Raw genomic sequence first — 27,254 nt, 5'->3', positions numbered from 1 at the left:
GGAAACAGCATTAGAAAATTTTGCTTGTTAGGAAGGTCAGAGGTGCAAGACCCAGCAACGATCAAGTGTAAGAACTGCCATTAAAATTTGCACTTTTATAAGGTGTCTCTCTAATGCTATTCTGGTTCTTCTGGCATTTAGCAGATCTTGATAAAGTAGGTACCAAAGCAGATTCTGCGCTTCTACTTCTTGCCCAAACTTCTGCAAAGATTTTAATGGTAACTAGTGTAAAATCAGGGCAGAACCTGTTGGCAGCAAGGACAGCTGTGGGGGCTTAGGTTAGCATATTCCCTCTCCTCTCCATAGTTTCCTGATAGGTGGCAGTGTGAAGTACTTCTGAGGAAGTTTTGTTCACATTAGGAAAAGCTCTAATGTGTCAGATCTGGTGTGATGGGGATGCTCTGAGAGTTGCTGGTTGCTGTAGTCCACAGTAAGGCTTCAGGGAACGCACAATGGAAACAAAATGGTATCGCCAGCTTACAGCTATGGAGAACTGTGAACCCAGGAATGGTTTGCACCTACCTCACACTAATACAAATGGCAATACACATTGGCAATGTTGGTGGCTTAAGTACGGGGAGACACAGCAAAATCTTCCTATACAGATTGTGTGCTAAATTAGATGCGTTTTCACTTTTACTGCATCCTCTACTGAAAGCAGAGTGAGAAAGTGGCATTATACATGTATGCATGCACAACCTGCACTGAAGTTCTTTCAACTGCTTAAGCGCTTTAATTGTGCAAAAGCCAGAATTGCCAACAGGATGTGAGAGCAGAGAGGAGGGCAGGGGCAAAGAAGTCAGAGAAAGATTATTTCCTCAAAGATAGAAAATCCAGCATAGGTCTCAAATGTACCCATGGAAAAGAAGCCCGAGTTACTGTTGGATAGCTTCATGCAGGCTTTCCTAATCCCAGAGTACGAAGGTAAACTGTAAACTACTCCCTTTGCTCTTAGTTCTGAGAAAATAATAGAAGGAAAATTTTATAGCCAACAACCCCTTTAATTTCAGGAAGCCTATTTACTGCTGTACCTGCTTAAATCAATGCTTGATGTCAGCCTGTAGGGGTGGTCCTGAGAAAGGTGCAAGAAACCTTCTCTGTCAAGCACCTGTGAAGTACTCCAAGGGCATTGTTTCATCCTTGCTCCTGGTACAGAGGAATTGGCCTCTGTGCCTTTAGGATGTAGCCTTGTCCTTTATCAGTTTGTATCCTGCCAGGTGTAACCAGAGTGAAGGGTATAAAGTTCCCAGGAGTAATGATGGCACATTATCATCTACCAGAAGATGGGCTGAGCAGACTGTGTCCACTTTGAGAACAATTTTAGCAACAGGCAAGTCAGATATGAGTGTCTTTGCAGCTCTAAGAGCTCTAAAGAGTTTGCAATATTTCACGTGTCTAATGGGTGAGTGATGGATATCATCTGTGTTGTTTTAACCTTAAAAACTGTAGTAACATTCTGTTGAATTATCTTAACCCTCCCCTTCTTTTAGACTACATGCAGATAAACCCTAAATAAGTCCAAACCTGGACTTAACATGTTTGACAAAAATGTGTCTGTGCTAGAAAAATACTGTGTTAACAAAGCAAACCAACGTACCTTTTAATGAGTTTAAAAGTAGATTGGCTGCTAGTGCAGGTGTGCATTTCATCATCCCAGGCAATCTGTAACACACTCCCTGCAAGCACGATAACAAGCTGAGTAGTTTTCAACCCAAGTGATGTGTAAGAGGAGGAAGAGCAATCAGAATAATGTTTCTTCTTCTTCATATAGACAGTACAGGAAACTGTGTAACAGGCTCTGGCAGAGGCTTGCAGGAGGTGATGTAGCTGGAGCAGAACTCAGGCTCCAACTTCTGCTTGATACAGATAAGGGCCAAAATAAGTAAGGGCAGGAAAATTTGTATCTTCGTTCTGTCTGGCTTGGCATGCATGAGCTAACGGGGGATGCATGAGCACAGATTGTTCAGGGGTTTAGGTAGAAGGAAACTGGGGCAGTGTTTGATGAAGCTGCTTAGTCTGAACCAGCTCCTTCATGCACTGCCAAGAGATTCCTGGGGCTCTAAAGTCTGTCTTCTGGAACCTGAAAATGTGAAAGTGTTCAAAAGCAAAGAAGAATGGCAGAGTGGGAAGGTCATTCTCGGAACAAGGCTAAAGCTTTGTTTTCTCAGATAAGTTCAAGGCCAGGTTTGGGTTGGACAGTGTTGTCACGTCTTAGTAGAACATGTCCCAGTGAATCCAAATGAATGGATTAGCTGGGGAGCTTTTTGTATTACATGGTAAGCAAGATGCAAATGTTTGACTACCTACATAGAGAGGATTAGTCATGGATGGAGTAAGGTTTTTTGCTTAATGCATTTCTAATTCAGGAATATTTATTCTATTTCTCTGAGTAGTTTTTGGCTTATAACTTATTCACAATGAGTTGTGTGTACCTGAATGGGCGTAGCATGGCCAGACCTTCAACAAGAGGAGGTTAAGCCTCCTTAAAGAAACCTCTGAGCAGTCTCCTGGCAGAACTGAGCACAGGCTATCCTCATCTGGCGTAGGGCTGCCCTGTGCCCCCAACATATCGCTTTGCGCCCTGGAGAAACCTTAGTGGCTCTCGCTCTGCAACCCAAAGAGAGATCAGGGAGGACCTGGGGAATCGCTAGGGTGATGTCAGTGTTAAGGAGGAGCCCAAGGTACTCTGGTAGTCTTGTTTAACGGAGCAGGTTGTTGGCACTCATCCTGTGGCCTTTGACTTTTCCATCATTAGCACTAAGCGATTCTAGTATAGTGGATAGTCAAGCTCCATGTTTCTAGAGATGAATAGCTAAAAGAAGGAGAAGAAGGAGAAGCATTTTATTTGATAAAAATATACAGTTAAAATGCAAAGATCCTATATTGTCATTCAAAGGTGGGATTTCGTACATGGATACAACAGAGTAAGGCCCTGTTTTGTAACTGCTCTGTTGTATACTTTCCCACATGCCTATAGCACGTGTGTTCACCCTTACTGTTCACATTTCGTCTTTATTTTTAAGCATAGGTGAAGAATGTTTGTATATTTTCTGGTCTAACACCTATGCTTCCTGTTATAAATAATCACCTGCAAAACACCTGTGATTCATTATTTGTGCTACTAACAGATTTGCAAGCAAGGCAGTATTGAAATGCATGGAAAATGTGAAGGGTATAAAAATCTTTTGCGTTAGTCTTTGCCGTGAAAGTGATCAAATTACTAAAACCGAGAGCCAGAGGCAAAAATGCAGAGGTCATTAATTACCGTTCTCACTAGCCGCCTGGTTTGTGAAGGCAAGGTCTGTCGGGTAACTCGGACTCGTATGACACCAGTAAGGGCGGTGGTTTGAGTTGCTGTTCAGTGCCACTCTGCCCAAGCCTCTGCTGGCTTCTGCAAGCCTGCCGCCGGCTCTCAAACCACTGTGGGGAATCAAGTGTGGAAGTACATCAAGAAAGCCGTGAGTAGTACACCGTCACCATAAGCCATGAGCCATGAGCTCCTGCCACTCTCAAAGTGGACACGTCGTATTACCAGGGCCATTTCAGAGCAGGCGTCTGTCTTCTGAAACGGAGCCCTCGTGCTCTTCAGCTTACTAGTAGGAGTCACGTCCTCCTGCTCAGTTGAAGGTGCTTTTTTGAAGCTCCGGTTGCTGGAGAGTTTAAAGCAGAATAAGGAAGAAGGAGCCAGAATAAGAATAAATCCAAACTTAAAGTGAATAGTATTATAAAATGACTTGTCACCTGACAATTAAAGCCCAGAACTGAAGAAAAATAGAGGAAGTTCTGAGTGTCCCCAAATTTATATTAATCTGTGACAAAATTTGAGCTCTGTGCAGTCCTTAGGAAATTGGATTTTGGTTTAGCTGTTTGCCTTTTGGCACCACATATCAATGCATAAGATACTCATTTTAGAAGAAACACATCATTTTTTACCCCAAGAGGTGCGCCCATTCATCTCCAACAGATTTGTACTGCGTAGCAAGAGCGAGATCTTTCTCTTTGTAGGTGGTGCCGTGATTACCAGGCAAAACCCTTCTGAAGAGTGCTAGAAGTAAAGCTTCAGAGCATGCCAGGGAAGCTGAAGCCAGTGTTGCTTCCAGTGGACTTTATCCCCCTGCAGCTGGCAGGGGAGCTCCTTGCAGCCAGTTGAAACGAACTGTACTTTTCCCCCTTGAAAGGTCAAGTGAACCTGTCAAGAAATATAATAAGTGTAATAACTACTGTAAAGGAGCAATGCATTGGTTCTGGCTTAAAATTTGCCAAATGATGCTCTCAGACAGTCCTAAGAAAGTGCCTTTCACCTGAGTGCTGGGAAGCCTGCGTGTGCGTGCAGCACGGCGCAGCTGGAGGTTCTCCGCGGGCAGGCGGCGGGGGGCAACGAGGAGTGGGGAATGGCCACCTGCTACTGCAGAGGAGAGGAGTGGGGACAGATGAAGAGGGGACAAGAGACACAAATTGGTCAGAGAAAATGCTGAGGGTGCCTTTGCAAGAAGTTAATCCTTTGGTGTTTTCTCTGGGGCAAACATTTGATTTTCATGAATCTGCTGCTTTCCACCAGCTGGAGAAGTTTTGCTGATCACGTTTGGGGGTGGCCACAGGGCTTGTGTAAATGTCCTCGAGGACACTTGTGTGTTGTGAAACACAATGTGACCAGTGCCATATGAAGGGTGCAGTGACTGAAGGGCCACGGGAGACATTTCCTTGGGTAATGACCTCTGGCCACTCACAGAGAAATGGGGGGATACTTGGGCTGCGCCAACAACCTAAAGAGGATTAACAGCAGAAGAAACTGAGTTAAGTGTTTCAAGAATGGCAAGACCAGCCTGTTTAACTGTGTTACAATAAATACAACCATGACAAACTATAGTTTTAAGTAATCAGAACATAGTGAGGTTAGTGTATGAGACTTGGGCTGGGCAGAGAGAGAGTGAGGAAGAGAACTGAGCAAAAATATGTGGTAAGTTTGAGTGACTCCAGGATGCCTGAGGAAAGATACACAAATGCACCATCACAGATTTTTCATTCCTAGAGCTTTTCAAGTATTTCAGTGGTTCAAACTTCGTCCTTGATTGGTGTCACCTCTTAATTAATCAGGCAGGAAAGTACCAGAGATTGAACAGACTCATTGTTAACTTTTTACAAGAAATAGCCTAATAAATTCTGGGGCTATATCTTCCTGCAGTTCACTGGTTAGGGACCAGATCAGTCAACCAGATAAACATAACTTTAAGGACATGTGTAAGAGCTGCTGAGTTAACACAGAGCTGTGTCCCAGGAGATCGCTATTCATTAGATTAAAAGACCAAAAGATTGTATTTGGGTGTGACGTGTCCTGTTCTGTGCATTTACTCTGACACTGGCCCAGGGACAGGCCAGGGGACACTGAGGGGTGTCATGCTTCACACAGTTTTACTAGCCCTTTACAAACTCACTTGAAGACATCCATTGCTTAGATGTTTAGTGGTGTGGGCTTTTTTACTTCTTGGCAATAATTTCCTCTAAAAGTGATTGAGATTTTCCACAGCTCCAACTTTAGGTAAACATTCAAGTGACTTAATAGAAATCCCAGTAAAAACTCAATAAAAGCCCTTAGGATTTACCTCATGGGAGTTCATTATTGGGCTTAGACTTTTTATCCCTTGGACTAAAGCACTACATCACCATTTTGCTGGAGATACTATTGACATAATATGCTTTGGAATTCACTATGGAAAACATAGATGTAGTAAATGTGGTTGGGGTTAAGATCGTTCTGTAATTTGTGATTTGAGATGTAACTGAGCATAATTCAAGCTAAAACTCTGCAAGCTTTCTACTTGTAGAGCACGTTCTACAAGGGTTCCCAATGCCATCTCAGGCTCGGTCTCTCCTTAAGCAATCTGGATTAGAAGTCTCACAAGGAAGACTGGGAAAAATTGCCTGTGATGTGTGCTTGTTCTTTCTTTCTATCTTTGTACTGAAGGAGTCTTACAGTTTATATCTGGATAACACTTGAAATCCACAACCCACAGGCTGATGAATGCCTTTTGGAAAACACCGTACTACATGCTCATCTTACAGTCATGTCCTGCGTATCTAGGGCTGCTCACTGTCAGAGATTTCAAACTGGGTTGCATGAGCCCTCTAGTTTGACCTGCTTCAGTCTTCATGTTAAAAGCCATTAGGGTAAGGAGCACAGAATAATTTGGAAAATTAACCTTTTTAGATTTCCACTAACTTTGAAAAATTCAAGTTTCCATGGTTGAATTTGTCCAAGGTTAGAAAATCCATCCTAGTTTTCACAGAAGCTGTTGCGTCCTCATGCAGTGGCAGTAGTTGTATCATGCAGAAACCCAAATGTTGCAGCTCGGAGTAATGAATCCTGCTGTTGAGCCTCACAACTTTTGGATATAAAGATTTGTCCTCAACACATATATAGTAACTGTTACTCTGTCTTGAAGTGGAGCAGCTCCCTAAGAAGGCACCACCAGGCTGAACTGAAGTAGTCCAGCCAAGGCTACTCAAAGTGTTATACTACAGTCAAGTGGACAACACTAAATAAGCAGCAAAAATAAAATATTCAAGAAAATGTCTTGCTAGGATAGAGATTTATGAAATAAAATAAATCTTCCTGCCAAAAATAATCTTCTTCCTGCCAGCTCCGAAATTCTCTCAACCCTTCTGCACTGTAAAATGAGTGTAAGCAGACCTGGGGCAGACAAAGGCAGATCCTTTGATGGAGTGGCGTGTGCCCCGAGGACATCATATGTATAATATATAAGGTAGAAAACAACTCAATCACCCATCTTCAGGCCCATAATCCTAAAAATACACTTCTATGTGAAAGCTATTTTGTATTTATGAGCTCCCATCTTAATACTGTTGCTTTTCTTGGTGTAGTTTCCTAGCAGAGATCTCTGATATGTTGATAAGGAGGGAACAATATAAACAGATCACCTGAGCAACCTATTTATCTGAACGTCCATTCCATTTCATACAGCTCCTAGAATAAATTCCTAGTCCATGTCAAGGGGAAACTTTTCCCTCTTTTCCCAAGAATGTGGTTGCAGTGTGTTTACTACTGTTTTTCATTTGTTTTAAAGATACAGTATGAAAAAAAGGCTCCACACCCTAATTATGAAGGCACATGAGACAATGAAGAACATGCAGTACACTGGGTGAAAACTATTGCTGCCTTCTAGGATTTCCTCTGTAAGAAGCCTTTTTGGTTCCAGCAGATGGCACGCACTCATCAAAGCTTGCTGTGTGGGATGATAAGTGCTGCTCCAGGGAGCATGCTGAGCTGTACAGCTAAAATAACGTGTCACAGGAGACTCTCTTATGCTACACTTGATTTCTATAATCTCTTTAACATACTACAGGAAGTTATATGTCTTAAAAACTTAAGTTCCTTTGCTTTTTCAGGGCCCAGCCCAAATAATTTTTGTTGAGACTGTTTTCACGGAACATAAGCCAAAGCAATTTTGTCAGCGTAATAGTTGTGATTAAAGCAATCTGAATGTCTGGCTATAATAATAGCATATTGGCATAAAAAGAGAAGCAGGGACTCTGGAAAAAAACAACAAAATGAATAAGAGAAAAGGATGAGTAGAAGTTGCTTGAACAGGATGTGTTTTAAGATAGAATGTGCCATATGGTCAGAGAAAAAGCTTAAAATGTCTTTTTTGTTTTTCACCTTGTGAGATAACGTTGTAGTGGTGAACAAATATAGTCTGTTTATAACGTTGTGCTACAAGACCTCTGCACTTTCATAGAGGCTTCTGGCACTCAGAGATTGCAGTGTTGAATTAGCTTTAGAGCTATTTAAAATTTCCTTGTAAGTCAGATTTTGGAGAACAGCTGAGAAACACCATTATCCGTAGTTGGAGCAGAATGAACATCTGTTAGGATACGTAGGGGCAAGCTGGGACTTTGAGTTTCTGTACACTAACCCAAATTCTGACATTTTCTGCATAGAAGTTCAACTGTTTTCTTGTAGTCTCTTTAGTAGCTGCTCTTTGTGCAAACAGTTTCTGACTCTATCCACAATACTTTCTGAAAGAGAGATTTCCCCCACGGGAAGCACTGAGAAATGTTTTAGAACAGAATTAGTGCTGGATTCAATGTTATGTGCTGGCTCATGGACAACATCCCATGGAAATGAAGGCATTTTTTAGTGAATTGGTTGCTTTTTATTAAGGTTATCTGAAGTCTAGTCAAACTTGGATCTATTTGTGCCCTTTGCAGGGTTTAGAGAAAAATACTGAAAATGTGAAGGGTCAGACTTTAGCCACCAGAAGTTGGAGGGGAGCTCTGATTTTTTTTTTTTTTTTTCCATCTTGATTTTTCTAGTTTTTCTGGTTGAATGTGTATAGCAAACCTAGCACTATCCAGTCACTTCTCAGAAAACATTTACAAATTAAAGGTTTTTTAGTACTTTGAGAAGCAACTAGTTGGATATATAGCTTCTAGAGCATATTTGAAAAGCAAGATGAAGCTTTGGTGTGAGAGGGAACTTCTGTTTGCAGGTTAAAGCAGTGCCATCCGTGATCGCTGTTTGCAGTTGAAGGATGCTTTGGAGCTGTATTTCTTGAAATCACCTGGAAGTTTACAGCACTTCATTACAGCATATCAGTAGTAAGACTCCTAATGCACCTGATGGGTAGTTCCATGCTGCTATCAAAGCTGTAGGGAACTTTCCAAGTGGATCCTAAGAACAGTAGTCACTACGGGCCAAGCAAGGAGGGTTTTCCTCTTTTTTTGTATTTTGTTCTGCTCATTGACACATATATTTTTTTAATAAATCGTTGATATATAGATTGGTGAGAAAAAAAATAAGCAATTAAGATAGGTCTTTTTATCCCTAACAGTGTCTAGAGGAATGCTAACTGTGTTTAGATTTGGTTAAGAATTACTTTATTGTAGAGCTCTGATTCAGCCATCAGGGTTTATGTGGCCACTAGAAACTTGTTCTGTGCAAGTGATGTGGTCCAAAATCACGAGTGTAGCTGCTTTCAGTGACAAACCTGTGAGAATTTACCGCAGGAAAAAAGTGATTCAAGAGCCATCACTCAAGCGATAAACTCATAGGAGAACTTGCATTTTGTTTCCCATCATCATGACAAAATTAATTCTTACTGTCTCAATCAGAGCTCCTCGTTCAGTCTGCATTTCTGTGAACTACTCTGAATTATATAAAAACCCCACACACTTCTACTCCTTTTTGTCCCTAGCCAGTATGTCTAGGAGCTGCAATGTTTCTGATCTTCACACATTCTCACTGGCTTAATCTTTGCTCAGTGCACTTGAAAACTACATTAATTCCCCCATCATTTCATAGCCTTTTCCTCTGTGCTATCTGGCACACCCGAGGTAGAAGCAAATGCAAGATCATGATTTTACTTGCCTCTGAGTTTCTGAGCATCTAAGTAGATAATTTTTTGCACAAAGCACATTGTTATTATATCCTTTGCTAATAATAATATGATTCATCCTTAATTCTATTACTTTTCATCTCTGCCTCAGTGCATAATCCTGGGGTAATGAAGCATGCAAGTTCCCAGGTTGTTACACCACTATAAAGCCCTATCAGAAATTTGACAGTTAAAAAAAGATATTCCACGTGTGCATCATTACATAAATAAATTATAATCTTTATAGCAGGTATTATACTGTATGGTTTAAAACACACTTTCTTGCTTTAGACTCTGAATGGTGGATAGAATTCCCTGTAGATATAAATGCACCTTGTTTATTCCAAACAAGAAACAAACTGGCAACCCTCCTTCCACAAAGAACTGTTATCCCTTTACGGTCTGAAGTGCAGAGTAAATCTGAATCTTCACCATGTCATAGTAGTATTTGCTTTTTTAGGTTGATTAGACTTGAGATTAAGCAGAGATAGTAAACGGACAGAGCTGGAGCTTCACATAAATATGTCAGAGCCAAATTTAAAGACTTGTTAAAAAAAAAGTTCAAGTCCAGATCCTCCACTGGCAAATAGGAAGAATTATGGAAGCTTTTTCTTTGTCTGCTAAAATGTGAGCTATGTTACATGTTCTGCCTTCCTGCAAACAGCAGCTACTTTACCAAGGCAGTGTCATTTCACCCTGGAGATGCTCACAAGAAGGGGAGCGTAACATGAGTCTTTGGTCGCTCACTCTGCATTGTAGACTGGTCAGGACATGCAGCAAGAAGCGGTTTTGGGTCTTTCGGATGTTTCTGCAAGGAGTGAATTTCTGATCCCTAGAACTTTCGTTCTAGTAAAGTGCTGGAGACCTTCCTTGCCAAGAACCATGCGAGTCCACGGGCCACCTGTCTTGCGTGAGGTCTGGATAACTACCTTGGCTTTGTTCGTAGGAACTGTAACTTAATCTCCTCTGTCAGGCTTTGTAATGCCACTAAATTAGAAAGTTAGTTAACTCGCTAACATGCCCACACACAGACACTCTGACACATGCTCTCTGTGAGGTGTTCAAATCAGGTTTTCGTATGACTAGGTGAGAGACACCCAGAGGCACTGCTCTGGGGGGTCCTGCAGCCAGCAGGTTCGTGGCTGCCTGGTGGAAGGATACCTGTAAAGCTTCCCGTGGCTGCCTACCGTCAGACCCACCACTGCAGCAATTGCCATCTCTCTTCCTTTCAGACATGTAGGTGTTATCCTGACTGCTTTCTCCCCTGCCTACCCGACACTCCCAAAGCATTTCTAAGTATGCAGTTACATACCTGTTTGTAAAATACGATTATTTTATTCTAACAGAACCATTGTGGTTCAATGTGATCTGTTGGCTTCACATGGTTTATGGTGCAGGATTCCTGAAAAGTGAACTTTAGTTGACAACCTCTGCCATAGGAACTCATTTTCTTTTCCATGTAATGTGCCATAAAATGCTATATAAATTCTAAGTTTCAAGTTAATAGGAAAAATTTTGCACAGGAAGAGGCCTTATCCACACTCTGCAGTCTGTCTAAAGAGACTATTCAAAGCCATGTATGTGGACATACAGAGGATGCGTGATTCTGAGTAGAAAACAATTCATTCCTGCCCAGCAGATCCATCAGATTCTCTTATTGTTCAGATGTGTTGCTGCAGCCCAGTTAATACATAAATCAATACATTCGTCAATCAGATATAAAGAAACCCGGGGGGGGGGGGGGGGGGGGGAAGTCGTGTCTGCTCCATGGTGATAAGTATTTGTGGAAAGACCTGGACAGATATGTACAAAAGGACCATGTACTTGTAAAAAAATCATGTCACATTATACTTCATTCTCCTTTGCTCCTGCTTTGACATGGTCTCCAGACTACCCTTTCTCCAATTAAGCTTCCTGAGCCAGATTCAGAAGCTGGAGGAACTGCTAAAGGAAGCATCTAGTGAGTAGAAACCTCCTGCCAATTCTAATGGGGTTTTAAAAACACAAACAAATGGAGCCTAAGTTCAAAGATTGCTAACTCAGATCATGAAGAGTTGTTTTCCTAAATGACCTCATATGACAATATTTTTAAAAAGATAATGTAACTGCTAACCAATGTGAAGATAGGAGTGGGTTCATGTAGACTACTCTTCCCTGCAGGTTCAGTAAGGATGCTGCTGGTCAGCTATTTAGATACAGAATCATAGCATCATAGAATCATTTAGGTTGGAAAAGACCCTTAAGATCATCAAGTCTGACCGTTAACCTAGCACTGCCAAGTCCACCACTAAGCCATGTCCCTAAGCACCATGTCCACACGTCTTTTAAATACCTCCAGGGATGGGGACTCAACCCCTTCCCTGGGCAGCCTGTTCCAATGCTTGACAACCCTTTCTGTGAAGACATTTTTTCCTAATATCTAATCTAAACCTCCCCTTGTGCAACCTGAGGCTATTTCCTCTTGTCCTATCGCTTGTTACTTGGGAGAAGAGACTGACCCCCACCTCGCTACAGCCTCCTTTCAGGCAGTTGCAGCGAGAGATAAGGTCTCCCCTCAGCCTCCCTTTTTTCAGACTCAACACCCCCAGTTCCCTCAGCCGCTCCTCACAGGACTTGTTCTCTAGACCCTTCACCAGCTCCGTTGCCCTTCTCTGGACACGCTCGAGTCATTCAATGGCCTTTTTGGAGTGAGGGGCCCAAAACAGAACCCAGTAATCGAGGTGCGGCCTCACCAGTGCCGAGTCCAGGGGTCAGATCCCTTCCCTGTCCCTGCTGGCCACGCTATTGCTGATACAAGCCAGGATGCCATTGGCCTTCTTGGCCACCTGGGCACACTGCTGGCTCTTGTTCAGGCGGCTGTCAACAAACACCCCCAGGTCCTTTCCCACCAGGCAGATTTCCAGCCACTCGTCCCCAAGCCTGTGCTGTTGCATGGGGTTGTTGTGACCCAAGTGCAGGACCCAGCACTGAGCCTTGTTGAGTCTCATACAATTGGCCTTGGCCCATCGCTCCAGCCTGTCCAGATCCCTCTGCAGAGCCACCCTACCCTCAAGCAGATCAACTCTCCTGCCCAACTTGGTGTCGCTTGCAAACTTACTGAGGGTGCACTCAATCCCCCCATCCAGATCACTGATAAAGATATTAAACAGAACTGGCCCCAAAACCAAGCCCTGGGGATCACCACTCGTGACCGGCTGCCAACTGGTCACACTGGACAACCACAACTCTTTGGGCCCGGCCATCCAGCCAGTTTTCACCCAGCAAAGAGTACACCTGTCCAAGCCATGAGCAGCCAGTTTGGCCAGGAGAATGCTGTGGGAAACGATGCCAAAGGGTTTACAAAAGCCTATGTAAACAACATCCACAGCCTTTCTCTCATCCAGTAAGCGGGTCACCTTGTCATAGAAGGAGATCGGGTTAGTCAAACAGGACCTGCCTTTCATAAACCCAGGCTGACTGATCACCTGGTTGTCCTGATATGATTATGATTAAACTCACTCATATGATTATGTTAAACTCACAGAATGTATACTCAATGCTATCTCAGAGGAAACAACATCGTTGTAAAATGATCCAGGGAGAAAAGTTCTCCCACTGCAAAAAGGCAAGTCATGCTTCAGGGTGTTGCTTGTAATACCAGTCCCTAAGCCAAATCAGGCTCCATGGTAAATCTCCACTCAGAATTCATTAATGTCTTACAAATAACAAGAAAAACCTACATAATGCAGTTAAAATTCAATAGAAGGGCTTAGTGGCAGCAAGAGGGTTAAAATAAACCCCTTGTTAATGCAGACTAAAGCTTATGTTACTCTTGGTTTTAGTGGTTTTGTGTGTGTGTTTTGGCATTTTTTTTTATTTTTGTGAGGAGGCTGAGAGCTGACCAGAATATTTTATTGATGTAAAATACAACGTTTAGCAACTGGACATCACATAGCAGGAGTGATGCCAAAGTTAATGTATACTTTGCACAATAAAAGTATTCCGGCTGTTTTCATATTATCACACTGTGGCTGTATATGAGGAGCTTTACCAGCTCTGCTGTGGTTTGAAAAATAATCTAAGAAAATAAAGCCCCACACTACAGCACATACCATGGCACAGTGTATTGCCAGACTGTCTCCCAAAAGCAGCTCAACAGGTGTTTTTTTGATATTAATTTAAGCAGCAGACAACTCTATTTCAGCTCAGACCAGAAGTTCCTTGGCAGGCTGATGCTTGAGCCCTAATTTCACAAGAGCTGGTGCAGACTGTCTGGACTCCTCACACCCACTAGTGAAATCCCTCTTGTCCTGGTGATGTTCTGTAAGTTTTTTTAGTCACTCGTCTTTCATCCAGCAACCAGAGTAGACCTTTTCCTACGTACAGGATAGGAGTAAGCCGATCGTGAGGGCTGGAGCAGATCCACCTTCCCTCTCCTGGTGGTGAACACAACAGGTGATGCTCCATCATGGGTGTAACGCTGTCTCTGCAGGGAAAGTGGAAGAGATACGAGGCTGACCCAACTGACAGATGCCCTTCAGGGCAGATTGAGCTCTCATTCACTGCCATGCAGTTCCACTGATTGCTAGGACAAGCTCTGTTGGTGAGAATTCACCAAGATACCTATGCCCCAAACTTCACTATACCATTTTTGCCATGACTTTTCAGCTGTGACTACATTTGAACCACCTGTCTCAATATTAGGTGGTTGGCAAGAAAACATTTGCAGCTTGTTCACTTTTTATTCCGAGGTCAAGAAAGCTAGTTCAAGTTTCTACACCCCCCCCACCCCCCAAGCAGGCTCTTAGGAACAACTGAACAAGTACTGAGATTTATGCCTGCTGTTTCCTCATTGCTTCAGAAGAGAGCAGTGCTTGGTTTGACAGCACACATCTAGCTCAAGAGATGCTCTTAGACCCTGAACTAAAACTTAAGCTAGTCCATCTAAGGTTTTCTCAAGAATAACAACTCTTGCAACCTAGATTGAAGTAATTGCTACAAAACATAAACTGGTGCTTTATTCATGGTATTCCAGCAAGAAAATGTTATTTCCCTAAGTCCTTCCTAAACAGTTTGCTGAAAACCTGATGACTCTCTACTAAATAACCCTTAATAAACCTCCAAGAGCTATTTTGTCAGGTCCCCCAAAATATGAGGACAACTTCATTCTGTCATCCTACTCTAAAATAGCCCTTTACTATATTAACAAGAACCTCTCCGCTAAACAGCTTATTATTACCACCCCCCCCCCCCCCCCCAAAAAACCCCAAATTAATCTCTAAGGCAGTGCTAACCAAAGCAGACTTTTATACTGAGAATTACCTGCTTGATTAATTGACACAGCTGAAATACCTTACACAGATTAAACACAGTCTCTGCTAATTTACCCCATCCACAGCATCTGTTTTCACTAGCCCGGTTATGATCTTTGCCTATATTTTTCATTTAGATGAAAGATTATTTTTTCCCTCTAGTCTCTACTCTAGGTTTATGCTAAGCTGGGTGTTTGGGAGATGCAGAATTCTTTCCCTATAACTGACTGAAAATAAAAGGGCACTGTCACTCAAGCACTGTGTAAATTGTTAACCCTTAACTTTTATGAGGAAAGGAGTTCTATTTGGTAACCAAGGAAAAGAAGAAAACACTTTTTCCAGCCTTTTAGGCCTAGAAGCTTCAGGGGGAATACAAGAAAGAAACAGTTGTAAAGAAATAGAACAGCAGACTTTCCCAGAGGGAGGTAAAATAAAACCTAAGAAAAATGCTTAGAGGAAATAGGAACAAAAAATCCCAGGGACCCTGCTGTTTTAATAAATCGTTTTCCTGCATTTTGACCCCATTATGCGTAGCACCCAGCAAGAGAAACAGACTACAGTTTAGAAACTGCAGATAAAGTGATTATCTCATATAGCACTGTATATCTCATATGCTAAACTAACTGTAAATATTCAGATAATCTAAAATCAAATGCTTATGGACAGATTTTTTTTCTTGTACCTTGTACATACTTGTGGGGATGAGGGACAGTGGAAAGAGTAAGCAGCTAATTTCCTGACTATTCAGGGAAGAGATTGTTTCTTTGCTTCAAAAGCAGTAAAATTGCAGTTTAATTCTGATACTCATTTCTATTAATACACTTACATGTTGCCTTGGCATAGTAGAGTGTGTTTGAAGTCAGTGAAAATACAGATTGTGTTCACTTTGAGACACTTGTGTATTCTCCTAAGGTGGATAAAAATCAAATCTCCAGGGCTCAAAGGAGTTCCTCTCCTTCTCTGGGGATAAGCGCTGCCTCAAAAGGGAGAAGAATAGGTGACACTGAGTTAGGCAGCAGATCATAATCGTTCAAAAGCCACTACGTATGTCTGGCTCTTGGTATGTGCAGTTTCATGTGATGTGCTGTTTCATGTGACTACATATTTTCCAGTATTTGGTTCGTTTTTTTATAAATCCTGTTAATGTTTTCAAGCGCCTGTAGTTGGCAGAAAATATCACCTTCTTTGAAGGTCTCAGTTCTTGCAGTTCCCTGGGGGCCTATTTTGGAACTTAGCTGTTTGGCTGCTTGTCACTCTGACATATGAAAATAATGAGCAGAATTAATTTATGTTATCATGTTCTGGCTTCAGTGAAGTTAGCCTAAAAGAGATTTTGGCCTGATGGGTTTCAGACGAGCATTCAGAACGCTTCGTTTGTTTGAATAGCTGTAGAAGCTCAGTGCAGTGGAACAATGGTTTATTTAACCAAGGTAAGCATTTGCATGTTTGAAAGATCACAGCTGCTAAAATGCATTCTGCACTGTTTTGTGATACCTATGTACAGAGGTGCCATTAACATAGAGATTATCTTAGTGGTGTTCAGCTGCATGGGAGGGACTCATGTTGTTGGTACACTTCTGGCTTTGTATGAGTCCCAGCACTGCCCATGAGTTGGGGCACAGTCAGGCTCCACTCTCATGCATTAATTTGTTCCTTCAGTAAGAAAATCTGAAGCACAAGAAAGCCTTATACATATTTAAGCCCCTTCCCTGCATGATTTAACATGGCACTATGGCCTCATGGTATGGAGAAAGCTGTGCCTGTGAGCATGCACTGATGTCAGTGACAGACAGCAGAGGAGTAGGACAGATCCAGGGGGATTTGGTCCATAAGGGCCCAGATTCTGCCCTAACTTACATCTGTGCATCTTCCATTGATTTTAATAGGAACTTCTTGCAATTATGTCATTATGTGACTGCAGGTTTCAGGTGCAAAAAGTTCTGCATTCTTCTGGAGCTAAACATCATTTACAGGATGCAAGTAGAGGCACAAAACCAGCACAAGGAATGGATGAATACAGGTTCTTTAGGGAGGACAGGCAGGGAAGATGAGGAGTGGGGGTCACCCTCTATGTCAACGACCAGCTGGAGTGCGTGGAGCTCTGCTTGGGAATGGGTGAGGCGCCAAAAGAGAGCTTATGGGTTGGGATTAAAGAGGGCAGGGACGGGTGACATTATAGTGGGGGTCTGCTGCAGGCCACCCAACCAGGAGGATTGAGCAGATGAGGCCCTCTATAGACAGGCAGGAGCAGCCTCACATTCACAAGCCCTGGTCCTCATGGGGGACTTCAACCACCGTGATATCTGTTGGAGGGACAACACAGCAGGGCATAAGCAATCCAGAAGGTTCCTGGAGTGCATTGATGATAGCTTTCTTCTCCAAGTGATAGAGGAGCCAATGAAGAGAGGTGCTGTGCTGGACCTTGTTCTCGCCAACAAGGAAGGACTGGGGGGGAGTGTGAAGCTCAATGACAGCCTTGGCTGCAGTGACCATGAAATGGTGGAGTTCAAGATCTTTAGGGCAGTGAGGAGGGGGTGCAGCAAGCTCACTAGCCTGGACTTCAGGAGAGCAGACTCTGGCCTCTTCAGGGATCTGCTTGGCCAAGTAGCATGGGGTAAAGCCCTGGAGGGAAGAGGGGTCCAAGAAAGCTGGTTGATATTCAAGAATCACCTCCTCCAAGCTCAGGAGTGATGCATCCCAACAAAGTCAGGTAGGAGTGCCAGGGGGCCTGCATGGATGAACAGGGAGATCCTGGATGAGCTCAAACACAAGAAAGAAGCCTACAGAGGATGGAAGCAAGGAGAGGTAGCCTGGGAGGAGTAGAGAGAAACTGTTGGAGCAACCAGGGATCAGGTTAGGAAGGCCAAAGCCCTGATAGAATTATATCTGGCCAGGGACATCAAGGGCAACAAAAAAAACTTTTAGAGGTACATCAGTGATAAAAGGAAGACTAGGGAAAATGTCGGCCCTCTCTGGAAGGAAAAGGGAAACTTGGCCACCTGGGATATGAAAAAGGCCAAGGTACTTAATGACTTTTTTGCCTCAGTCTTCACTGGCAAGGGCTCCAGCCACACTGCCCAAGATGCAGAAGGCAAAGGCAGGGGCTGGGAGAATGAAGAACTGCCTGCTGTAGGAGAAGATCAGGTTCAAGACCATCTAAGGAACCAGAAGGTGCACAAGTCCAGTGGACCTAATGAGATACATCTGTGGCTCCTGAGGGAGCTGGTGGATGAAGTGACTAAGCCACTGTCCATTGTATTTGAGAAGCTGTGGCAGTCCAGTGAAGTTTCTGCTGACTGGAAAAGGGGTAACATAACCCCTATTTTTAAAAAGGGAAATAAAGAGGACCCAGGGAGCTACAGGCCATTCAGTCTCATCTCTGTGCCCAGCGATATCACAGAGCGGATCCTCCTGGAAACTATGCTAGAGCACATGGAAAACAGGCAGGTGATTGTTAACAGCCAACATGGCTTCACTAAGTGCAAATCGTGCCTGGTGAATTTGGTGACCTTCTACGACGGTGTTTGATAAGGGAAGAGCAACTGACATCATCTACCTGGATTTGTGCAAAGCATTTGTCACTGTCCCACATAACATCCTTGTCTCTAAATTGGAGAGACATGGATTTGATGGATGGACCGCTTGCTGGATAAGAAATTGGCTTGGTCACACTCAAAGACTTCTGGTCAACAGCTCGATGTTCAACTTGAGATCAGTGACAAGTAGCATTCATCAGGGGTCGAGGCTGGGACCAGTGCTATTTAGTATCTTTCTTGGTGACATGGACAGTGGGATCGAGGCACCCTCAGCAAGTTTGCTGACGACCCCAAACTGTGTGGTGTGGTTGACACACCTGAGGGATGGGATGTGCCATCCAGAGGGACCTGGACAGGCTGGAGAGATGGGCCTGCGCAAACCTCATGGAGTTCAACAAGGCCAAGGGCAAAGTCCTGCACATAGGTCAGGGCAAACCCAAACACAAACACAGGCTGGGTGAGGAGTGGATGGAGAGCAGCCCCAAGGAGGAGGACTTGAGGGTAGCAGTGGGTGGAAAAGTGACTGTGAGCCAGCAATGTGCACTCGCAGCCCACAAAGCCACCTGTGTGCTGGGCTGCACCCAGAGCAGTGTGGCCAGCAAGGCGAGGGGGGGGATTCTCCCCCTCTGCTCCGCTCTCGTGAGACCCCCCTGCAGTGCTGTGTCCAGCTCTGGGGGCACCAACATCAGAAGGACATGGACCTGCTTGAGCGGGGCCAGAGGAGGCCACGAAGATGCTCGGGGGGCTGGAGCACCCCCCTGTGAGGACAGGCTGAGAGAGTTGGGGGGGTTCAGCTGGAGAAGAGAAGGCTCCGGGGAGACCTTAGAGCGGCCTCCCAGGGCTTAAAGGGGCTACAGGAAAGGGGGGAGGGACTCTTGATCAGGGTGTGTAGGGACAGGAAGAGGGGTAACGGTTTTAAACTGACAGAGGGCAGATTGACATTAGCTATCAGGAAGAAATTCTTCCGTGTGAGGGTGGTGAGGCCCTGGCACAGGTTGCCCAGAGAAGCTGTGGCTGCCCCCTCCCTGGAAGGGTTCAAGGCCAGGTTGGACGGGGCTTTGGGCAACCTGGGCTAGCGGAAGGTGTCCCTGCCCATGGCAGGGGGTTTGGAACTGAATGATTTTTAAGGTCCCTTCCAACCTAAACCATTCTATGATTTTTCTGACTCAGTCCATAAGTTCATTTTCTTGAGTCAGAGGTCAAAGAGATTTTTCATCATCTAGTAACTGGATAGAAAATTTCTGGTGCAAAATTTTGTCATGTGCTACACAAGAAGCTTCTCTTATCCTTCACAGTTTTTTATTTCATTATTGTTTCCCCTTCTCTCTCCCCCACAACGTATTCAAAAGCCTGGAACAATACTTTGTCTTTGGTCTGGTGGTAAAAATCTCATTGCTAAGAGCAGTGCTAACAGTGCAAATGCTTCGATTATTATCCTTTGTGGTACTATTTTTCATGTGATGATATTCATCCTTCAACACTTTTTGTTACTGATCTGCATGGTTATCGTATTTTAGTACTGGTTCTTTTTATTTAAAAAACCCATGCCAATCAGAATTTCAGTCCATGCTGAGGGTTCACTTACAATCTTCAGGAGCTGGAGAGTGTAAAACCCATATTTTGCACTCGAGGGAAGCACGCAATATGGTATTAAGTTCCTGGAAATTTAGGAATGTCCTTAACGAGCTTTGTGTCCTCATTTCCTTCTCTGAGAGGGTATTTGGATATCTACATTTTACATGGCTGAACTTTTGAAGAAGATGGTTGCTATCATGTAAAAACTCTGTGTTGTTTGACCACCTCAAGCAGGGCTGGCTTCGGTTCACTGGGGGTATAACCCTGAAGTAGTCACTGCAGCTGTGGGAGTAGATCCACCATCCCCTCCCTTTATGAACCTTCGTATGCTTACCAGACTGGGAGTGGAAGGGGGATCTGGCCAGCAAACAACATGCTGTCACTTAGAAATGGATGGGAATAGAAATAAGGCTTGAATACAAGAACAGGACAAGAGGCGTGCTTCTGCGTGGGAGGACTTATTTCAGCAGTGGTGTCAGGGGAATGACATGCTTCCGTTGTCTGTGAATTAGAGAAAAGGCCCACAGCTGAGGAAGCAGATATTTGTGAGGTGGCCTTCCATTGGACGGTATGAAGATAATAGGCATGGCATCAGGTGGGAAAGAGTCCAGGAAGCTAGACTAAACCTAGCCCAAAGCAAAACCCTAGAAAGACATATAACATCACCAAGTGCTTCTGTTTACTGTCCAGCAGAGACAGGGAAGGGATCTGACCCCTGTAGTTGGCACTGGTGAGGCCGCCCCTCGATGAGTGGGCTCAGTTTTGGGCCCCTCACTCCAAAAAGGCCATTGAATGACTCAAGCGTGTCCAGAGAAGGGCAACGGAGCTGGTGCAGGGTCTGGAGCACAGGTCTGATGGGGAGCGGCTGAGGGAACTGGGGGGGTTTAGTCTGGAGAAGAGGAGGCTGAGGGGAGACCTCATGGCCCTCTACAACTGCCTGAAAGGAGGGTGCAGAGAGGGGGGATGAGTCTCTTGAGCCAAGGAACCAGCGCCAGGACAAGAGGGAATGGCCTCAAGCTGCACCAGGGCAGGGTCAGACTGGCTCTTAGGAAGGATTTCTTTGCAGAAGGGGTTGTTGGGCGTTGGAATGGGCTGTCCAGGGCAGGGGGGGAGTCCCCATCCCTGGAGGGGTTGAAGAGTCGGGTTGACCCAGCGCTGAGGGATCTGGTGGAGTTGAGAACGGTCAGTGTGAGGTTCATGATTGGACCGGAGGATCTTCAAGGTCTTTTCCAACCTGGATGATTCTGTGATTCCAGTTCACCTAATTATTTGCTAATGGAAGAGCCTCCAAGGTCTTCTTCTGAATTACTTTCAGCTGTCCATATTTCAGATTTTCAGAGGAATATATAATCAACCTGTAGTGAATAATAGGTCTAAACAAGTTATACATTCGTGTTCAGAGTGCAAGTAAAATTAGATGTAATCTCCAGCTGCAAAGTTTGGATCCCAAGTTCCTTGACTTTGTGGCACACTTCCACCAGTGATTTCATGGCTCTGTGACCCATGTGCATGAGAACTGCAGTCACTGTCTCATCTTTCTCATAATTCCTCAAATAACTGCTATGCACATTATCCCCTGGTTAATCCTTACGTATCTCTCATACTTGCATTCATAAGTCTTCAAGAAGTAGGCATGCTTCACATTTAAGCTCTCAGAATGTGCACTGATATTCTTGTTTGTTATTCCACCACCAGCAGTACATTTCCTTGCAACCATCATTGTAAAATATTTAAAAAGGTACGGAATAAAATTTACAAGACTTGGGGGGTTTTTTCCACTTGAAAAAAAAAGATTGTTCTCTAATGCATTTTCTGCTGGTGCTACTTTTTTAACAACCAACTATATTGGAAAGAAATGCTGTTTCACTTTGAAAGGGAAAATCATGGAACTGTTTGCATCAAAATGACTGAATTCTTATTGCAGGTCTAACTGTAACTTTCTGTGAGAAACTTTATGAAGACAAGAAACTATATTATATATAACAAAAAAATGTTTTGATTCCCTGGAAGTAGTTTAATACTGAGAACATTGAAACTTTATATATCTTTTCAGATCTGTTTCAGGTCTGTAGAGCTCAGTCTGCTGTTGTAGAGGAAGATTTGGTTTCCTTGTTCTAAAATCTTGTCCTAATCTGGCATAAGACCAGATCTCAAAATATATCTTTTCTTGATAATAAAAAATTTGCTCTTTACCCATTCCTCATATTTAAGTAGACAGCCTTAACTTTTAGGGAAGCTATGTTTTATTTGTAGTAGTATTTTTAGTATTTTTTTCAAGTACATTTTAGTATTGTGTATATAAAAAGAGATTCTATTGCTAATGACTTCTCAGGAGTTGAGAAAGTTAGAGGCATGGCTTTCGAAGTCCTGCACTCATGTGCATATCACTTACTCAAATATAAACCAGAGTTAGTCAAAAAACTTTTTCCTCTAAGCGCTGCCAATTCAGTGAAACCAAAGGTTTTCTTGGGGAATGCGTAGTTTTCTGCCTAATTTTCAGAGGCAGTTGTTCAAGTCTCATTAGAACCAAGTTGAAAAAGATTCTTCTGACCCCAACATTCTTATTACATTACAATAAAATATTAATGTTGAAATGAGACGTTTTGGGAAGATTAAGCAAAAATATTCTGGAATGCTTTATTTTGCAAATAAATCCTCATTTTTAAACTCTTTTCCTGAATTGGAATTAAATAAGGTATTGAAATCTCCATTTTCCTGCTAATAGAAGCTTTGTTCTTCAGCCATCTCTCCTACTGAAGTAGACAGGGATGATCTTTGGGGAAACTGAATTTTCCAGACCAAGACCAATAGTTTAGTCTGTGAAACCATTGGGATGATGTGTCCAGTGAATTAATTCTGTTTACAACTCCACCATTTGAGAGGTGACTGTAAAAATTAGCTTAAAGGCTGCACCTTTAGAAGGACAAACCATTGCCATTTCAGAGACTTCTTCAGAGCAGCATATATACGGTGTGTGTGAAATGTGGGAAGCGATGGAATATGCATCAGATTCCCCATTTATATATATGATGGAAGTAATCCAGACTTTCCTCTCACTTTGGCACCTTGTGCTATAACTTTTACTTGATTTTCATTTTTTATTCTAGTGCCAACAATATGCCTAAGCAAGTAGAAGTGCGGATGCATGAAAGTCACTTAAGTCCAGTGGAGCACAGATCCAGGAACGTATGTGTGCAGTTCTGCCAGTCGCTCCACAGGAACCTGCTGCTGACTCTGACTGTGCTCGGTAAGCTGCATCTGCTACTCTGGACCTTCTCTGTGTCTTTGCTCAGGTCGGTCCTGTCTGTGGTCATCAGCTGGGCCAGCCAGAGGGTGATGGGACGCCCATAGGCATTGTCGCTTTAGGTCAGGTGGGCAGGGTATTACTGATGCAACAGGGGACAAATCCCCACCAGCCAGGTGACATTCTGTATCTGGTTTTGAACGGAGTGTAATCTCAGTCCCAAGGCCTGTCAGACCCATGCCATTCCGTAGATCTAAATGCACTACTCCTTTTTTCTGCCAGCTATTTGAAAAAATGCAAAAACTCTTAAAACTTTCCTTGCCTTCGTCTTTTATCTCTCAGTTCATTCTCCACTGCTTTTAAGGTTTGTCCCCCTCTCTGTAGCTGTAAGCCAGTGCTCCGTGATCTCATCCTGAACATTGCCTCTGGCTTTAGCAGCTTCCAAATATGGAACAGTTTGACATTTTATTGTGGTTCACTGGCTCTTTGCCTGTTTCTTTTTCACTGCAAGCCTAACAGACAAATGCAGCAAATTCACAGACATACTCTATTTTGTTATTGTTTGAAAGACCAGCTGCAGCTGGTCTTGAGCTGCACATTTTACATCCATATTTTTCAGCCTTCAAACCCCATACTTCTATAGTGTTTAGACAGTATTTGCTTTGAATCATCTTTAGAAGTTTCTTGATGCGGTTCCAGAAAAAATTTTAGATACACATATATTTTCCATTGTATCAAACTGATACTTCAGAGAGTCATAGTTGCTGCAAATCAGGCTTTGCTGTCAAGTTTTACTACACTGGAGGCTTGGGCTTGGGCTCAGGAAAACAAAGGCATCCTGGATGTAAACATAAAATATCCATTCACAAAGACCATGTTATGAAAGTAAACATGATCTTTTTTTTGTTAGACTATGCTTTAACAGCCTCAATCTGGAGAGAGGGGTTTAGGTGTTATCAATGTACAAATCTAAGTGATGAAGGGATTGTTTGTGATTCGTGAACGTTAGCACAAAGAGAAGAGAAGGATGCAGAACATCAACGGGAGGGAGTAATAAACGAGTATGACGAACCAAGTTTTCTTCAATGGTATGTGCAGTGTTCCAGACCAGACACTCCCTTCCAAAACCCCCCGAATGAAACTTGAATCTGTTTTCTTCACAAGACTATTCTAGCTTTCCTGCAGGGGTTGTCTTAGGCTGTAAAAGAGCTGCTCTTGCTGACCTTGTTTTCAAGTGGTACCATTCTTATGCTGGGTCTGAACCCTGGCTCTTCTGTCAGTTCTGTATGGCCTTATATATATATATATATATATATCACTTCACATCTCAGTGCCTCAATTTTGCCAGCTGTAGAATGATTATGTGAACATGATTTTATGATTATATGACACCAAGGTGAGTCGTGCAGTCGACACACTGGAGGGAAGGGATGTGCCATCCAGAGGGACCTGGACAGGCTGGAGAGATGGGACTATGTGAACCTCATGGAGTTCAACAAGGCCAAGTGCAAGGTCCTGCCCATGGGTCAGGGCAATCCCGGGCACAAACACAGGCTGGGTGAGGAGTGGATGGAGAGCAGCCCCAAGGAGAAGGACTTGGGGGCATTAGGGGATGGAAAAGTGACTGTGAGCCAGCAATGTGCGCTCGCAGCCCAGAAAGCCACCCGTGTGCTGGGCTGCATCCAGAGCAGTGTGGGCAGCAGGGTGAGGGGGGGATTCTCCCCCTCTGCTCCGCTCTGTGAGACCCCCCTGCAGTGCTGGGTCCAGCTCTGGGGGCACCAACATCAGAAGGACACGGACCTGCTCGAGCGGGGCCAGAGGAGGCCACGAAGATGCTCGGGGGGCTGGAGCACCCCCCTGTGAGGACAGGCTGAGAGAGTTGGGGGGGTTCAGCTGGAGAAGAGAAGGCTCCAGGGAGACCTTAGGGCAGCCAGGGAGGGACTTTTTATCAGGGAATGTAGGGCTAGGACAAGGGGTAACAGTTTTAAACTGACAGAGGATAGATTTAGATAAGATATTAGGAAGAAATTCTCCCCTGTGAGGGTGGTGAGGCCCTGGCACAGGTTGCCCAGAGAAGCTGTGGCTGCCCCCTCCCTGGAAGGGTTCAAGGCCAGGTTGGACGGGGCTTTGGGCAACCTGGGCTAGTGGAAGGTGTCCCTGCCCATGGCAGGGGGGTGGGACTGGATGATCTTTAAGGTCCCTTCCAACCCAAACCATTCTATGATTCTGTGATTCTATTGATTATATTTGACTATCCCTCCTTGTACTGCAAGGCCTACACAGTATTAGTAGACCTCAATAACATTATGGTTTGCAGCAAATATGTATTTGGAGCAGCAGAATAGTACATTAGGTGTAAGCTCAGCTGGCAGAAGACTCTACATCAGGACCACTTCTCTTTAATCATGAGATACATGGTAAGTGTGTTACATCCTCATATTAATCAGAAGGCTGATTCCAAAATCTGCCTCTATCAAAAACTGGCTGCCTTGTGTACTAAAAATTAGCTGCATTTTTCTTCTAGGCTGTTCTGGGTAATCAATGCGCATTCAGGTATATTTGTTACTACCTGCTCTCCTTTATTCTTCTTCCAGGTGTCATCCTGGGTGCACTGTGTGGGGGTCTTCTTCGTCTAGCAACACCTATTGACCCTGACATCGTCATGTTAATAGCCTTCCCAGGAGATATACTTATGAGGATGCTAAAAATGCTGATCCTCCCTTTAATTATCTCCAGTTTAATCACAGGTAAGTTCTATTAGCCATAAATACTTGAAGATGCTTGCTACAGGTATCACCTGGTTTGCTTTTTGTGATGTAGGAAGAATAGTGTGATCCTTTCAGGGATTTTGCAGTTGTGTATTTCAGAGTTAATTTCTGATTAACTTAATTGGCTTTAATACGTAGGTGCTCCAGTGGATTTATTTTCAAGCCCATGCACGCATACTGCCTTCCTGAACATCAAAAATTTCTTAATACGCTGTTTCACCTGATTCCTGGGTTGGACCTTGCAAATAAGATGGCATGACACTAGTGAGCGTAGCCTAGCCTGTGGTGTCAGCCACGTGTCATGACCAGTTTGCAGCAATCACGGGCAAAAGGGTGGTGTGATATCTTCCTCTATTTTTCAATGCCTCCTCTGCGATTAGATGGACTCTGAAATGCTTCTCTTTAAATTAGTAGCAGCAGACACTGTTCACGTAAGAACTGGAGGGAGAAGCTTCAGTAATCTATGTAGTGGTGAGAATTTCACAGGGACAAAAGTAGACACTTGTAGGCAGTCATTAAACTTTGCAAGTTATAAAGGATTTTATTTGATTATTATTGAATTGGATATTGAGTCTCAATGTATTTGTTTGTTTCTTAAAATAAAACACCTGCAGGACTGTCTGGTTTAGACGCTAAAGCAAGTGGCCGATTGGGTACAAGAGCCATGGTCTACTACATGTCCACCACTATTATTGCTGCTGTGCTGGGCGTGATTTTGGTTTTAGCCATCCATCCAGGGAATCCGAAACTCAGGAAACAGCTTGGTCAAGGGAAGAAGAACGATGAAGTATCTAGTCTGGATGCTTTCTTGGATCTGATCCGAAACCTGTTCCCTGAAAATCTAGTCCAAGCATGCTTTCAGCAGGTAAATCCTTCTACTCCTTGGTAATATTTTTTACATCTTTTACTTGCCAGGGATGTCTGTAGAGTTAATGTCATTGTTTAGGCAAATGACAGAAATGATGATGCGAAGTGAAATACAGGTCTTAAGTCTTGAGCAGGTAAATGAAAGAACATTATTTATAGCTGCTTTGGTTTATGTTGTAGTTATTTAAATTAATAGATTTTTCAAAAGGAGATGATTTTTAGTAAACCTATATTTTTTTCCTCACTTTTTGTACAATATATACAGTCACGAATGGTGGCTTGGGGCTGAACAGCTGATGAGTTATGGGACCTTTCACCCAGGTTGAATTTGATCTTGGTTGTTAGTTACAGAGCTGATGGTTCTGCAATGCCCTGTTTGTAGTATATGGATAGTCTTCACTCCGGCTGGTTGCCAGTGGAAATGTACCACAAAACCCAACCTCTCATAACTTCTGTTGCTGTATTAGAGTTCAGACTAGGTGGAGATAGTACCGTCAAGCAGCTGACCCACCTACAGGTGGCTCCATCAGGCCAGGTTTAGAGCATGCTGGGAATGAAGGATGCTTGCATCATGTGTCACT

At 43.6% G+C, this 27,254-nt stretch overlaps 1 protein-coding gene across 4 annotated transcripts in view; it reads left to right on the top strand.

Moving 5' to 3' along the window:
• Window positions 1–27,254, top strand: part of SLC1A2 (solute carrier family 1 member 2) — a 106,894-nt gene that overhangs the window by 45,098 nt on the left and 34,542 nt on the right. For all 4 annotated transcript variants that reach the window (XM_074809777.1, XM_074809776.1, XM_074809775.1 and 1 more), the window contains exons 2-4: window positions 22,902–23,041; window positions 25,633–25,785; window positions 26,421–26,671. In XM_074809777.1, coding sequence (XP_074665878.1) covers window positions 22,912–23,041; window positions 25,633–25,785; window positions 26,421–26,671 — 534 coding nt within the window. In that variant the 5' untranslated portion in view covers window positions 22,902–22,911. The remainder of the gene's footprint in view (window positions 1–22,901; window positions 23,042–25,632; window positions 25,786–26,420; window positions 26,672–27,254) is intronic.

This window comes from Strix aluco, chromosome 31 (genome assembly GCF_031877795.1).
Source record: "Strix aluco isolate bStrAlu1 chromosome 31, bStrAlu1.hap1, whole genome shotgun sequence".
Taxonomy (NCBI): Eukaryota; Metazoa; Chordata; class Aves; order Strigiformes; family Strigidae; genus Strix; species Strix aluco.
This window is presented reverse-complemented; position numbering and strand designations above follow the sequence as displayed.